The sequence below is a fragment of the Bombina bombina genome, chromosome 11 (genome assembly GCF_027579735.1).
Source record: "Bombina bombina isolate aBomBom1 chromosome 11, aBomBom1.pri, whole genome shotgun sequence".
Lineage (NCBI taxonomy): Eukaryota > Metazoa > Chordata > Amphibia > Anura > Bombinatoridae > Bombina > Bombina bombina.
The window spans coordinates 194,809,332-194,825,418 of NC_069509.1; the positions used below are offsets into that span (position 1 = coordinate 194,809,332).

Genomic DNA, 16,087 nt, shown 5'->3' on the forward strand with positions numbered 1-16,087 from the left:
CAGTAAGGCCACATAAGTCTGAATATGTGCATATGTTTAAGTAGGTACATGTATACTACATCTGATGCTTATGTCATGTACAGATTTATTAAACTTTTGTATAAACTTAAGTATAACTTTCTACATTTTAGGATCCATCCGGAAAAATAGTTTGGGTATCCGGACTGATTCTCTTTGTCCTTCAGGAGATTAAGTGTTTTCTTTTTTTAAGACAAGATGAGTCCACGGATCATCTTAATTACTAATGGGATATTCACCTCCTGGTCAGCAGGAGGAGACAAAGAGCACCACAGCAGAGCTGTTAAATAGCTCCTCCCTTCCCTCCCACCCCAGTCATTCTCTTTGCCTACGTTAGTGATAGGAAGTGGCAAAGTGAGGTATTAGAAAAGATTCTTCAATCAAGAGTTTATTATTTTTAAAGTAGTGCCAGATTGTGCTGCTTTGTCCTAGGGTGTAGCCATAGTCCATATCAGTCTCTACAGTAGAGCATTGGTGGCTTTAGAGCAATGGGAACTTGTGGGACATAATTCTCACTGCGCCTCCCATACAGTTATGCTGCCCTAATCCTGATAGCCTAAGCAAGATTACTCAGGCTTTATCCTTTTTCCACAGGGCTATGTGAGGGAGAGGACCTCGCAAACCTGCTGAGCTGCCCTGCTGTCGGGCAGATTTTAAAGGAAAGTGCTAACTTTTTATTCTGGGTCTGGGAATATCTCAGAGGAAGTGGAGCACTTTATTTTGACATAACTTCTTTATTAGGACATACCTCCTATTCATATAAAGGGAGGGGATCCTGTGACAGCACATATTTTTAGCAGGCATTGGGGCTAAGGGGACTAAATGTGGCTTGTACTCTGGGGGCCTCAATCACTTGGGACAAAGTGATAAGGACTCAGGAGATGGTTGTTTGGGTCACTCATTTGGGCTATAGAGCTACCTAACATGCGGTAGCACAATCGTCCCCAATTTCTTAACAGAGTGTACAAAATTAAGTTAGCTCCCGGTGGCCTATCTATACATATTAATGGCGACCGGAAGATTATTTATTGATACGCCCACGATGGGCGGAGTTACTTTTGGCGCCGTTTAGGGCTGCATTATCCTCTATTTCAGGGCACATTCATAATGGTGCCGGGAAATAGAGTGTTATCACGCCCATGCGGGGCGGAGCTACGTTGAGGCTGTGTTAGATTGCGGTCAATTACGATATCGGAAGGCAGAGCATCTAACACAGTCTTTAGTTTTTTCCTTCTCAATGCGGGTCCAGCCAGCACTATTAAAAGTACAGCGCTTCAGACTTGCTTATGTATATTAACGTACAGTTTAAAATGTATTTTTCTGTCATTAAGCTGAGGTGTTAAATGAGTCTTACTGCATTTAAATATTGGGTACTGATGGACAGATGGGCACCTCGGTACAATATCTGAGGTGTAAGTAGGTGCTACAATATTTGCTTGCTAATCTAACTCATTCCTGCACGCAAAAAGAAAGTTAGTTTAAAATTTAAAGAGACAGTAACATTTTTTTGTGTGTTAATTTTATTAAAAGAATTTCAGTTGTTTGTTTAATTCATCCTTTGTGACTTAGGATGGTACAAGAGCACACACAAAATGTTACTTTTTAAAATTTAAAGAAACAGTAACGTTTTTTATTTTTTTTTAGTAAAAATTTTTACTTTTTTTTAATCTACTCCTTCTAAGGCTTTTCCTGTTTAGGAGTCTGTTGACAATGGTCTATGCCACAAATTTCTCCTATAGTGTCCCACAAAATTTTATGGCCCACATGCAGTGCCCTGCGCTTCCTCTCACACTCCACTCGGAGTTACTCTGCATTTCATGCATTATATGTTTTTCCCACGTGGTAGAAAACATTACTAGAGGAATTATTTTCAATCATTTAGGGTGATTGATTCAGTAGTTGCTATTCCAAATGGTTCTTACCTGTTACCTAAAGGAGGAAGATACTTCGGGATTATCTGAGAGAGATGAATAATATCTTATTTGATCCTGAGGTTGTTTTTCTTTCAGTTTTCTAGCTTGAACATCTCCATTTGTTACTTTAGGAGGTTTTAGCTACCCTGGGAGACTCCGACACTACTGGTGTACTCTATCCTAGTGCGTCCAGCAAGTTATAAGGAATGGAAGAGACCGCATTCCCTATATTTCCAGCTTAGCTAAGAGAACTACGATACCCCTAGAGGATAGTTGTGTTTTTTTCACAGTTCCTATGGACAAAAATTAGAAAAGGGATGTACACCAGGGCTTACAATGGCAACCAGCGGTGTACTTTTCTACCATCACTAGTGCAACAGCATATTGGTTTGATGCGTTGTCTGATGCTACTAAGTCAGAAACTCCCCTGGATAAAATCCAGGACAGGATAAAAGCTTTCAAATGGGCTACTTCCTTTATTTCAAATTCTTCCCTTCAAGTTATCAGGGAGCATAGGTTTCAGGTTTCTCTGTTCCAGCTCACAGAGCCTTATGGTTAGAGCCTTGTTCTACGGATGTATGCTCTAAGTCTAAGATTTTAGCGATTCCTTACAAGGGGAAGACCTTGTTGGGACATGGCTTGGCGGAAATAATCTCTTTTGAAATTTAAAGAATTTAAAAAAAAAAATCCAAATAGCCTGCTGTTGAATCAAAGACAGCATGAAGGACATGCCCCTGATCCGGGATCGGATCTTGTAGGGGGCAGACTTTCCGTCTTCGTTCAGGTTTGGGTTCAAGATGTTCAGAATCTCTGGGTAATAGAAGATAATGTTCCAGGGATTCAAATTAGAGTTCAAAAGTTTTCTTCCCAGAGGCAGGTTTCTGCTTTCAAGATTATCGGCAGATCAGTCAAAAGGAGAGGCGTTCTTACACTGAGTAGGAGACCTCTCAGACCTGGGAGTGATTGTTCCAGTTCCAATACAGTTTCTGGGTTTTTTTCTTCCAATCGATTTGTGGTTCCCAAAAAGAGAGGGAACCTTCAGATTACTTTTTAGATTTCAAGAGTCTAAACAAATTTCTTAGTGTACCGTCCTTCAAGATGGAGACTATTCGTTCCATTCTCCCTTGATCCAAGAGGGTCATTTTATGTCAACAGTGGATTTAAAGGACATGTATCTTCATGTGCCATTCACAAGAATCGTCTCAAGTTCTAAGGTTTGCCTTTCTGGACAAATGCTTCAAGGTCGTGGCTCTTCCTTTCAGTCTTGCCACAGCTCTCAGAGTTTTCATAAAGGCTCTGAGATCGCTGTTGGTGGTGCTTCGGTTACGGGGCATTGCAGTGGCGCCCTATCTGGACAACATCCTAGTGCATGCGCCGTCCTTACAGCAAGCAAGATTTCACACGGACATGTTATCCTTCCCATTAACTCACGGGTGGAAGGTAAATTTGGAGAAGAGTTCCTTAGTCCCAAGCACAAGGGTAACTTTCTTGAGAACCATAAGATTCCATATCAATGAAGAATTTTCAGAATGTCAGGAAATTAGAGATTATCGATACTTGTCTAGTCATTCAGTCCACACCTCGGCCTTCAGTGCCTCAGTGCATGGAAGTGATTGAGCTGATAGTGGCGGCAATGGACATCATCCCATTGGCTCGGTTCCATCTCAGACCTCTGCAGTTAAGCATGCTCAGGCAATGGATCAGAGATTATACATATTTGTCTCCTCGAATGCTACTGGAGCAGGAGACAAGGGATTCTCTTCATTGTTGCTTCTCTCTGAATCATCTTCCCCAGGGAACCTGCTTTTGCTGACCATCTTGGGTGATTGTGACAACAGATGCAAGCCTTCTAGGGTGGGGAGCAGTTTGGGGCTCCCTAAGGGCTCAGGGGGTTTGGACTCAGGATGAGTCTGTTCTTCCTATAAACATTCTGGAGCTGACAGTGATCTACAATTTTCTTCTGGCCTGACCTCAGTTAGCCTTGGTCCAGTTTATCAGGTTCCAGTCTAATAAAATAACGTCAGTGGCTTCCATCAATCATCAGGGAGGAACGAGGAGTTCCTTAGCGATGACAGAGGTATCCAAAATAATTCAGTGGGCGAAGGCCCATTCTTGCTATCTGTTGGCGATCCACATCCCGTTGGTGGACAACTGGGAGGAGGATTTCCTGAGCAGACAGACCTTTCTTTCTCCATTTGCTTTTCTTCCTCGGGTCATTGCTCGAATCAAGCAGGAGAGGGCATCAGTGATCCTCATAGCACCGGCTTAGCCTCGCAGGATTTGGTATGCAGATCTGATGGACATGTCATCTCTGCCACCTTGGAGACTTCCGTTATTGAAGGACCACCTAATTCAAGGGCCCCTCCTTCACCCAAATCTGGTTTCTCTGAAATTGACTGCTTGGAGATTGAATGCTTAATATTATCCAAGCAGGGTTTTTTTCTGACTTGGTCATTGAGACCATGATTCAGGCTCGTTAGCTGTCACTAGAAAAATTTATCATAAGATATGGCGTAAATATCTCTATTGGTGTGGATCTAGGGCCTTCTCATGGAGTAGAATTAGGATTCCTAGTATTTTGCATTTTCTCCAAGAGGGTTTGGAGAGAGGTTTATCGTCAAATCTCTGTCTTTATCTTTTTTGTTACAAAAAAGGTCTGGCAGATGTCTCAGATGAAGCAAGAGGTTCGGACAGTTCGTATAAAATCAGCATACTTTATTTCAAATTTCTTAAAAATTCATGGAACAAGCAAAATTCAGGCAGAGTAGGCATAACACCTAGACTGGCTTACGCGTTTCGGCGTTTGCCGTAATCATAGCCATAGGTGTTGGGTCTCCTCCCCCTTCTTTTAAAGCACACATTAAAAGTAGATTGGTTCACAAATGTTCAATTAATAACAAAGTACGCCTACTCTGTGTTTAAATAACTCAAAACACTTGATACACTTATATAAATGGCAAAAATATGAAGACCTATAAAAAGAAAACATAGGGTTAATAAAACATAATTGCGAAATTGAGGATAGGAAGAAACTACAAGTACCCATCCTAGTAAGTTTAGTTAGTATCCTAAAAATAAATATATAGCTCTTGATAGGATATTCCATAACCAAACGGTACTTCACTCTTGTCTACAGTTAATACAAGGATGCACATTCTTAATAGATATATATACAAAGGATCAAAAGATTCTTAATATCAAAAAGATATACATAATTTATATGGAATACAACAATGTTCATAAAATAGATACAAAGTAAAACAAAGCGAAACAAATGCTTTGCCAGCAAAAAAGGCAGCATTATCAATAGAAATAACAGATTCATCAAGTGAATATAAACCTAAATACATATCATATGATTGAATTAGATATACATTATTCTCTATACCTTCTTTACAAAATGTTTTAGTCCCTTAGTATACTATTCCTAACACTATAAAAACCTAAAGGAACAATATTGTTTCCCTAACACAGAGTTAAGAAAAAAGCACAGTCACTGTGTCTTAGAATGTAAACTATTGGAGGATGCTAGACTGCATTCATAGCAAAGAAATGAACCCTATAAACTTTTGAATAACATTGCTTATGCTAGTTCTACCAAATAGCTTTTCCCTTGATAATAATGGTACTGAAATGTAATTCAATAAGTACCAAGGATATACCATCTAAAGTCGCTAATATGAAGATATATTTGCTAAACAAAGAGGTATTGTCTATAGAGGGAAATTCTAATATAGCAAAATTTATTTGCAGTTATCTCGCTCCACCACCCCATATGTATTCCATGTAATATGGATGATATTGTACAAAATAATGTTTAAGTAACAAGAACTTAAATACATAGACAAATATTTGAATATATATCTGAATAGATATTTGAGGCTACGAGAGATGTACTGGACTCAAGATTAGAAGATCAATAAATAAAAAAAATATAAAATAAATTAAGAAAGAAGAAAGAAAGTATAAATAATAGCGTGATGGAACACAATACTCCAAAAATGATTTCATTCCCAAAAGTTAATAAGGTCATATTTGGAATTTAGACCCTTGGGAATTCGCATTCCCAATCTAAAAATCCAGTACATCTCCTGTTTTGCCAATATCCGTTCCTGGTCTCCACCTCTTTTTGGTGGTCTTACTTTTTCTATGACACACCACCTTAAAGAATCAATCGTTTTGTCATGTCTAGTGGCAAAATGCTGCACTAATGGCATGGCAGCTTTACCTTGTGTAAGAGTGGACAAGTGCTCTCTAATCCTGGAGTTGGCATCTCTCCCTGTAAGCCCTACATATTGGATGTGGCATAGGGAGCACTCTAACAGATATACTACACACTCAGCCATGCAATTAAAAAATGATTGAATATCAAATGTTTCTCCAGTCACACAAGACTTGAAGTTGGTAGTAATTGAAACAAATTCACAAGGCCTACACTTTCTGTGCCCACATCTAAACATACCCGGATGTTTTTAACCATGAGCTGGTGGAACTCCCTATCTGTTTGAGTTGTGTAGGTGCTAACCTTGACCCTAGAGTGACTCTTGCGGTAAGAGCATCTCAAACCTTTCTTGACTACCTCCTGCAACCCATCATCCACTGACAAAAGGGCAAAATGCTTTTTGATGATAGCACAAATTTTTGTATATTGAGAGCTGTAACCTGTTACGAAGTATACTCCTTGTGTTTGTGAAGGGTTATCTCGTGATTCATTTTCTGTAATTAAAGTGTGCCTATCAACGTCATTTACCTCTTTTCTTGCCCTTCCAATATCTCTCTTGGAGTACTTCCTTTCTTGTAACCTCCTCTCCAAGTCATCAGCAGCCATCGAATAGTCTGAAGGATTACTACAATTAAGTTTCAATCTCGTGAACTGACCGTTAGCCACTGCATATCTAACATGCTCTGGGTGGCTGCTGTTGGCATGGAGAAGTGTATTACCTGAGATTGGCTTGCTGTGCACACTGGAGTCAATGGTACCATCCTCATTACCTTTTAAGGTCACATCCAAGAAATTTATGGATTTAGAATTGTACTCAAATGTGAACCGCAAACCCATATCATCGTTGTTGAGATAACCTACAAAATCAACAATGAAATGTTCTGGTCCACACCAAATCATCAATAAAGTGCTTGTACATCCTAATAAAGTGCCTGAAGGGATTTCCCTCTCCAAATATATGTGCCATCTCCCACCATCCTAGATATAAATTCGCATATGATGGGGCAAATTTTGCACCCATGGCCGTACCACATCTTTGGAGAAAGAAATCCCCCTCGAAAAAAGTTATGTGTCAAAAGAAACTTGGCTATCCTAACAATAAATTCTTGAAACTCATGGGCATAGTTTGTAAAATGAAATAGAATTCCAATGCTTTCAAGCCACTGGAATATAAGGACACTGCATCTATCGTGAGCCAAAAATCCTTATCATCCCATTTGTTCAGTATGTGTTTGGTATCCCGTATATAAGAATGTAATGAAACAACAAGGGGCTGTAGAAGGGCATCAAGCCACTCAGAGGTGTGTTCCAGGAGTGAGTCAATGCCACTTATGAACCTTAGGTAGATGATGGAACCAAGGGGTTTTAGGAGAATCAACTGTTAAATAATCCACTGTTTGTGGATCCAAAAAAAAAAAACTTGCATCCCATCATCTAAAAGATCCATCAACTCACTTCTGAACACACCAGTAGGATCGCCTGAAAGTTTGACATAGTTGTGTGTATTATTTAATTGCCTATTGGCCTCAGAAATGTACATCACCCTGTCCATAACCACAACTGATCCGCCCTTATCAGCTGGACGAATTACCAGTGCACTATTCTGTTCCACCCTTATCAGCTGGACGAATTACCAGTGCACTATTCTGTTCCAGTGACACCAGGGCTTCTCTCTGTAACCTAGTGAGATTGAATTTCTTTTTAGTTCTGTCATGCTTTACAATATCCCCCAAGGCTACTATATCAGTCTCTACTCTTGCATGAAAAGTTTCTATTACAGAACCTCTTGATTGTACTGGATATAGATTTACTTTTGAACTTAGGTCCAATACTAACACACTCAGAATTAGTCCTAGCCTCAGAGTCCAACATCTGTAAAGAGACTGTCACAGGACTCAGAAAAGTAAAGTGTGGAATTTGATGTTACTGGTACACTAGTCTGTATATTAGGACAATTCTGTGAAGTATTAGAACTATCAAAATGTTTTTCAACGTAAGGTTCCTCACCAAACGGTTGACATCAAGTATAGTTTGAAAAACATTAAATCAGATGACGGTGCAAAACCTAAACCCAAACCAAGTACATACTCCTGTTTGTAACTCAATACTACACTAGATAAATTTATTACATTATTCACTTGTACTTTCTTTGGGGACGACTGCCCCTTAGCTGATATCGCTCCTGATTCAATGTTTTGGACTGATTTGTTCCCTCTCCTGTTTGTATCTGAACCAATGGAAAAACCTGCTCAATTTCTATTTGTCGTAATTCTGGTTGTTGCATGGAGTTAGAAGACTGTATCTGTTGAGTAGCAGAGGTCTTTGGTCTAACAACTAACTCTAGAGTGTTACCTCCATCTGTGGACATCAAAGGTGCACCTCCTGCTGCACCAGTTGCAGCTGTAGCACTTTGTGTTGTAGCAATCTCACCAACTACTGTATTTGGTGGGCCTCCTGTAACTTTACTGTCATCTGAGGAATAGTCAGTCTCAGTGTCAGAAAAGGTTACAGATTTGCTACCCCTTCTATTCCTTCTACCCCTTTTGTTTTTATTATTCTTAGACTGTGGTTGATTACGTCTAAATTCATTTCTTTTCTTCTTATTCCATATATAGACAGAACTGGAGTCATAATCGGATTTGTCCCTCATATATTTTAAATGTTTACTCTCCATAATCTGCAATTTACCCTGCGCCACTGATTGTTGTAAAATATTATCATATTTAATAAAATTAGACTCTAAGCATCTCTTATTCAATTCATCCTGTAATTCCCCAATTTCCTTCCTAATTTTACTTAAATCCTGTGACCTGTATTTGACCAACATAAGCATCAAGCAAGAAGAACATTCTGATAAAATATGATTCCAAGTACTGATAAAGTCCTTGTCATTTATATCAACTTTGAATGTAGGGAACTTGTATACCCTTAGTCCCCTTGGTATCATACCAGCCTTAATATAACTTTCGAATGTCCATACATCCCATTCTTCTTTGAGTTCTTTTAACAATAAGATCTCCATTTGATCAAAAAGTGTCCCCAAAGTAAGAGCACCTTTATCTGCAGAAAATATAAGGTCACAGTCAGTGTTATTATTGTAGCGTGCTGTGTCTGGTCTTAATGAAAAAAACTGTTGAGATACATGCTGTGTTCCTTCCATATTGCACTGTAATAGAATAGGCAAACCCCTGGTACCACCAGTAGTACCCAAATAGACAAAGTAAATACAGGAAATGGGGTTTTAGCTTATATGACCTCTTATTTTGAGAAACACCACCAAGGGTCAAATATCAAATTTGTTTGATATTTGTTTGAAATGTTCTAATACTTCACAGAATTGTCCTAATATACAGACTAGTGTACCAGTAACATCAAATTCCACACTTGACTTTTCTGAGTCCTGTGACAGTCTCTTTACAGATGTTGGAGTAGGAGGCTAGGACTAATTCTGAGTGTGTTAGTATTGGACCTAAGTTCAAAAGTAAATCTACTTTTTATCCAGTACAATCAAGAGGTTCTGTAATAGAAACTTTTCATGCAAGAGTAGAGACTGATTTAGTAGCCTTGGGGGATATTGTAAAGCATGACAGAACTAAAAAGAAATTCAATCTCACTAGGTTACAGAGAGAAGCCCTGGTGTCACTGGAACAGAATAGTGCACTGGTAATTCGTCCAGCTGATAAGTGCGAATCAGTTGTGGTTATGGACAGGTTGATGTACATTTCTGAGGCCAATAGGCAATTAAATAATACACACGACTATGTCAAACTTTCAGGTGATCCTACTGGTGTGTTCAGAAGTGAGTTGATGGATCTTTTAGATGATGGGATGCAAGGTTTTTTTTTGGATCCACAAACAATGGATTATTTAACAGTTGATTTTCCTAAAACCCCTTGGTTCCATCATCTACCTAAGGTTCATAAGTCCTTGATAAATGTTCAAGGCAGACCTATAATCAGTGGCATTGACTCACTCCTGGAACACACCTCTGAGTGGCTTGATGCCCTTCTACAGCCCCTTGTTGTTTCATTACATTCTTATATATGGGATACCAAACACATACGGAACAACATACAAGATATCAAATGGGATGATGAGGATTTTTGGCTCACGATAGATGCAGTGTCCTTATATTTCTCGATACCTCACAACAGTGGCTTGAACGCATTGGAATTCTTTCTATTTCATTTTACAAACTATGCCCAGGCGTTTCAAGAATTTATTGTTAGGATAGCCAAGTTTCTTTTGACACATAACTTTTTTCGATTTGAGGGGGATTTCTTTCTCCAAAGATGTGGTACGAACATGGGTGCAAAATTTGCCCCATCGTATGCGAATTTATATCTAGGATGGTGGGAGAGGGCACACATCTTTGGAGAGGGAAATCCCTTCAGGCACTTTATTAGGATGTACAAGCACTTTATTGATGATTTGTTGCTGATTTGGTGTGGTCCAGAACATTTAATTGTTGATTTTGTAGGTTATCTCAACAACAATGATATGGTTTTGCGGTTCACATTTGAGTACAATTCTAAATCCATAAATTTCTTGAATGTGACCTTAAAAGGTAATGAAGATGGTACCATTGACTCCAGTGTGTACCGCAAGCCAATCTCAGGTAATACACTTCTCCATGCCAACAGCAGCCACCCAGAGCATGTTAGATATGCAGTGACTAAGGGTCAGTTCGCGAGATTGAAACGTAATTGTAGTAATCCTTCAGACTACTCAATGGCTGCTGATGACTTGGAGAGGAGGTTACAAGAAAGGAAGTACTCCAAGAGAGATATTGGAAGGGCAAGAAAAGAGGTAAATGACGTTGATAGGCACACTTTAATTACAGAAAATGAATCACGAGATAACCCTTCACAAACACAAGGAGTATACTTCGTAACAGGTTACAGCTCTCAATATACAAAAATTTGTGCTATCTTCAAAAAGCATTTTGCCCTTTTGTCAGCGAATGATGGGTTGCAGGAGGTAGTCAAGAAAGGTTTGAGATGCTCTTACCGCAAGAGTCACACTCTAGGGTCAAGGTTAGCACCTACACAACTCAAACAGATAGGGAGTTCCACCAGCTCATGGTTAAAACATCCGGGTATGTTTACATGTGGGCACAGAAAGTGTAGGCCTTGTGAATTTGTTTCAATTACTACCAACTTCAAGTCTTGTGTGACTGGAGAAACATTTGATATTCAATCATGTTTAAATTGCACGGCTGAGTGTGTAGTATATCTGTTAGAGTGCACCCTATGCCACATCCAATATGTAGGGCTTACAGGGAGAGATGCCAACTCCAGGATTAGAGAGCACTTACACAAGGTAAAGCTGCCATGCCATTAGTGCAGCATTTTGCCACTAGACATGACAAAACGATTGATTCTTTAAGGTGGTGTGTCATAGAAAAAGTAAGACCACCAAAAAGAGGTGGAGACCAGGAACGGATATTGGCAAAACGGGAGATGTACTGGATTTTTAGATTGAGAACGCAAATTCCCAAGGGTCTAAATTCCAAATATGACCTTATTAACTTTTGGGAATGAAATCATCATTTTTGGAGTATTGTGTTCCATCACGCTATTATTTATACTTTCTTTCTTTTTCTTTCTTTTTTATTAATTATTTTTTTTATTTTTTGATCTTCTAATCTTGAGTCCAGTACATCTCTCGTAGCCTCAAATATCTATTCAGATATATATTCAAATATTTATTTATTTGTCTATGTATTTAAGTTCTTGTTACTTAAACATTATCTTGTACAATATCATCCATATTACATGTAATACATATGGGGTGGGGGAGCGAGATAACTGAAAATTTTGCTATATTAGAATTTCCCTCTATAGACAATACCTCTTTGTTTAGCATATATCTTCATATTAGCGACTTTAGATGGTATATCCTTGGTACTTATTGAATTACATTTCAGTACCATTATTATCAAGCGAAAAGCTATTTGGTAGAACTAGCATAAGCAATGTTATTGAAGAGTTTATAGGGTTCATTTCTTTGCTATGAATGCAGTCTAGCATCCTCCAATAGTTTACATTCTAAGACACGGTGACTGTGCTTTTTTCTTAACTCTGTGTTAGGGAAACAATATTGTTCTTTTAGGTTTTTATAGTGTTAGGAATAGTATACTAAGGGACTAACATAAACATTTTGTAAAGAAGGTATAGAGAATAATGTATATCTAATTCAATCATATGATATGTATTTAGGTTTATATTCACTTGATGAATCTGTTATTTCTATTGATAATGCTACCTTTTTTGCTGGCAAAGCATTTGTTTCGCTTTGTTTTACTTTGTATCTATTTCTCTTGTTAAGTGTATTCAGTCCACGGGTCATCCATTACTTATGGGATATATTCCCTTCCCAACAGGAAGTTGCAAGAGGATCACCCAAGCAGAGCTGCTATATAGCTCCTCCCCTCACATGTCATATCCAGTCATTCTCTTGCAACCCTCAACATAGGAAGGTTGTGAGAGGAGTGTGGAGTTTTTTATATTTAATTATTTCTTCAATCAAAAGTTTGTTATTTTTAAATGGCACCGGAGTGTGCTGTTTTTTCTCTCAGGCAGTATTTAGAAGAAGAATCTGCCTGCGTTTTTCTATGATCTTAGCAGAAGTAACTAAGATCCACTGGCTGTTCTCGCACATTCTGAGGAGTAGGGTAACTTCAGAAAGGGAATAGCATGTGGGGTTTTCCTGCAAATAAGGTATGTGCAGTAAAATATTTTTCTAAGGAATGGAATTGACTAAGAAAATACTGCTGATACCGATGTAATGTAAGTACAGCCTTAAATGCAGTAGTAGCGACTGGTATCAGGCTGATGAATGTATGTGCAGTAAAGTGATTTTCTAAGGAATGGAATTTGACTAAGAAAATGCTGTTAATACTGAAGTAATGTATGAGCCTTAACTGCAGTAGAAGCGACTGGTAGCAGGCTTATCTATAACAATACATAACCTTTAAAATTGATGTTTTTAAAACGTTTACTGGCATGTTAATCGTTTTTTGTGAGGTACATTGGTGATAAAACTTATTGGGGCATGATTTTTTCCACATGGCTGTCGTATATTTCTGCATAGAAACAGTTAACTGAGGCTTTTCCACTGTTGTAATATGAGTGGGAGGGGCCTATTTTAGCGCTTTTTTGCGCAGTAAAAATTCAGTCACAGTCTTCCTGCTTCTTCCTTCATGATCCAGGACGTCTCTAGAGAGCTCAGGGGATTTCAAAAATCATTTTGAGGGAGGTAATCAGTCACAGCAGACCTGTGACAGTGTGTTTGACTGTGTTAAAAACGTTAATTCTTATACTGATTATCCGTTTTGGGTATTAAGGGGTTAATCATCCATTTGCTAGTGGGTGCAATGCTCTGCTAAATTAATACATTTACTGTGAAAATTTGGTTGCTATAACTGATTTGGTTCATTGTTATTTCAACTGTGACAGTTTTTTGTGCTTCTTAAAGGCGCAGTAGCGTTTTTTATATTGCTTGTAAATTTATTTGAAAGTATTTTCCAAGCTTGCTAGTCTCATTGCTAGTCTGTTTAAACATGTCTGACACAGATGAATCTGTTTGTTCACTATGTTTGAAGGCCAATGTGGAACCCCATAGAAAGATGTGTACTAAATGCATTGATTTCACTTTAAATAATAAAGGTCAGTCTTTATCTGTAAAGGAATTATCACCAGACAACGAGGGGGAAGTTATGCCGACTAACTCCCCTCACGTGTCAGTACCTTCGCCTCCCGCCCAGGAGGCGCGTGATATTGTGGCGCCAAATACATCAGAGAGGCCCATACAAATCACTTTACAAGACATGGCTAATGTTATGACAGAAGTATTATCTAAACTGCCAGAATTAAGAGGCAAGCGCGATAGCTCTGGTATAAGGACAGAGCGCGCTGATGATGTGAGAGCCATGTCCGATACTGCGTCACAATTTGCAGAACATGAGGACGGAGAGCTTCATTCTGTGGGTGACGGATCTGATCCAGGGAGACCGGATTCAGAGATCTCTAATTTTAAATTTAAGCTTGAGATCCTCCGTGTATTACTAGGGGAGGTTTTAGCGGCTCTGAATGACTGTAATACAGTTGCAATTCCAGATAAATTATGTAGGCTGGATAGATACTATGCGGTGCCGGTGTGTACTGACGTTTTTCCTATACCTAAAAGGCTTACAGAGATTATTGGCAAGGAGTGGGATAAGACCCGGTGTGCCCTTTTCCCCTCCTCCTATATTTAGAAAAATGTTTCCAATAGACGCCACCACACGAGACTTATGGCAGACAGTCCCTAAGGTGGAGGGAGCAGTTTCTACTTTAGCTAAGCGTACCACTATCCCGGTGGAGGATAGTTGTGCTTTTTCGGATCCAATGGATAAAAAATTAGAAGGTTACCTTAAGAAAATGTTTGTTCAACAAGGTTTTATCTTACAGCCCCTTGCATGCATTGGGCCTGTTACTGCTGCTGCGGCATTCTGGTTTGAGTCTCTGGAACAGGCCATTCGCACAGCTCCATTGGATGAGATTATGGACAAGCTTAAAGCACTTAAGCTATCTAAAGCATTTATTTCTGATGCCGTTGTACATTTAACCAAACTAACGGCTAAGAACTCCGGATTCGCCATCCAGGCGCGTAGAGCGCTATGGCTTAAATCTTGGTCAGCTGACGTGACTTCTAAATCCAAATTACTTAATATTCCTTTCAAAGGGCAGACCTTATTCGGGCCCGGATTGAAAGAAATTATTGCTGACATTACTGGAGGTAAGGGTCATACTCTTCCTCAGGACAGGGCCAAATCAAAGGCCAAACAGTCTAATTTTCGTGCCTTTCGAAACTTCAAGGCAGGAGCAGCATCAACTTCCTCCGCCCCAAAACAGGAAGGAACTGTTGCTCGTTACAAACAGGGCTGGAAAACTAACCAGTCCTGGAACAAGGGCAAGCAGGCCAGAAAGCCTACTACTGCCCCTAAGACAGCATGAAGAGAGGGCCCCCTATCCGGAAATGGATCTAGTGGGGGGCAGACTTTCTCTCTTCGCCCAGGCTTGGGCAAGAGATGTCCAGGATCCCTGGGCGTTGGAGATTATATCTCAGGGATACCTTCTGGACTTCAAAGCTTCTCCTCCACAAGGGAGATTTCATCTTTCAAGGTTATCAGCAAACCAAATAAAGATAGAGGCTTTTCTTCACTGTGTACAAGACCTCCTAGTAATGGGGGTGATCCACCCAGTTCCGCGGACGGAATAAGGGCAAGGATTTTACTCAAATCTGTTTGTGGTTCCCAAGAAAGAGGGAACCTTCAGACCAATCTTGGACCTAAAAATCTTAAACAAATTCCTAAGAGTTCCATCATTCAAAATGGAAACTATTCGAACCATCCTACCCATGATCCAAGAGGGTCAGTATATGACCACAGTGGACTTAAAGGATGCCTACCCTCACATACCGATTCACAAAGATCATTATCGGTACCTAAGATTTGCCTTTCTAGACAGGCATTACCAGTTTGTAGCTCTTCCCTTCGGGTTAGCTACGGCCCCGAGAATCTTTACAAAGGTTCTGGGCTCACTTCTGGCGGTGCTAAGACCGCGAGGCATAGCGGTGGCTCCATACCTAGACGACATTCTGATACAAGCGTCAAGTTTTCAAATTGCCAAGTCTCACACAGAGATAGTTCTGGCATTTCTGAGGTCGCATGGGTGGAAGGTGAACGTGGAAAAGAGTTCTCTATTACCACTCACAAGGGTTCCCTTCCTAGGGACTCTTATAGATTCTATAGAGATGAAAATTTACCTGACGGAGTCCAGGTTATCAAAACTGCTAAATGCTTGCCGTGTCCTTCATTCCATTCCACACCCGTCAGTAGCTCAGTGCATGGAAGTAATCAGCTTAATGGTAGCGGCAATTGACATAGTTC

The 16,087-nt window shown here is 39.6% G+C and overlaps 1 protein-coding gene across 1 annotated transcript in view; it reads left to right on the forward strand.

Annotated features, from left to right (window-relative positions):
* Window positions 1-10,560: 10,560 nt before the first annotated feature.
* Window positions 10,561-16,087, forward strand: part of SLC29A4 (solute carrier family 29 member 4) — a 106,739-nt gene continuing 101,212 nt past the window's right edge. The window contains exon 1 of the mRNA XM_053694279.1: window positions 10,561-11,251. Within this exon, the coding sequence (XP_053550254.1) occupies window positions 10,561-11,251 (691 nt within the window). The remainder of the gene's footprint in view (window positions 11,252-16,087) is intronic.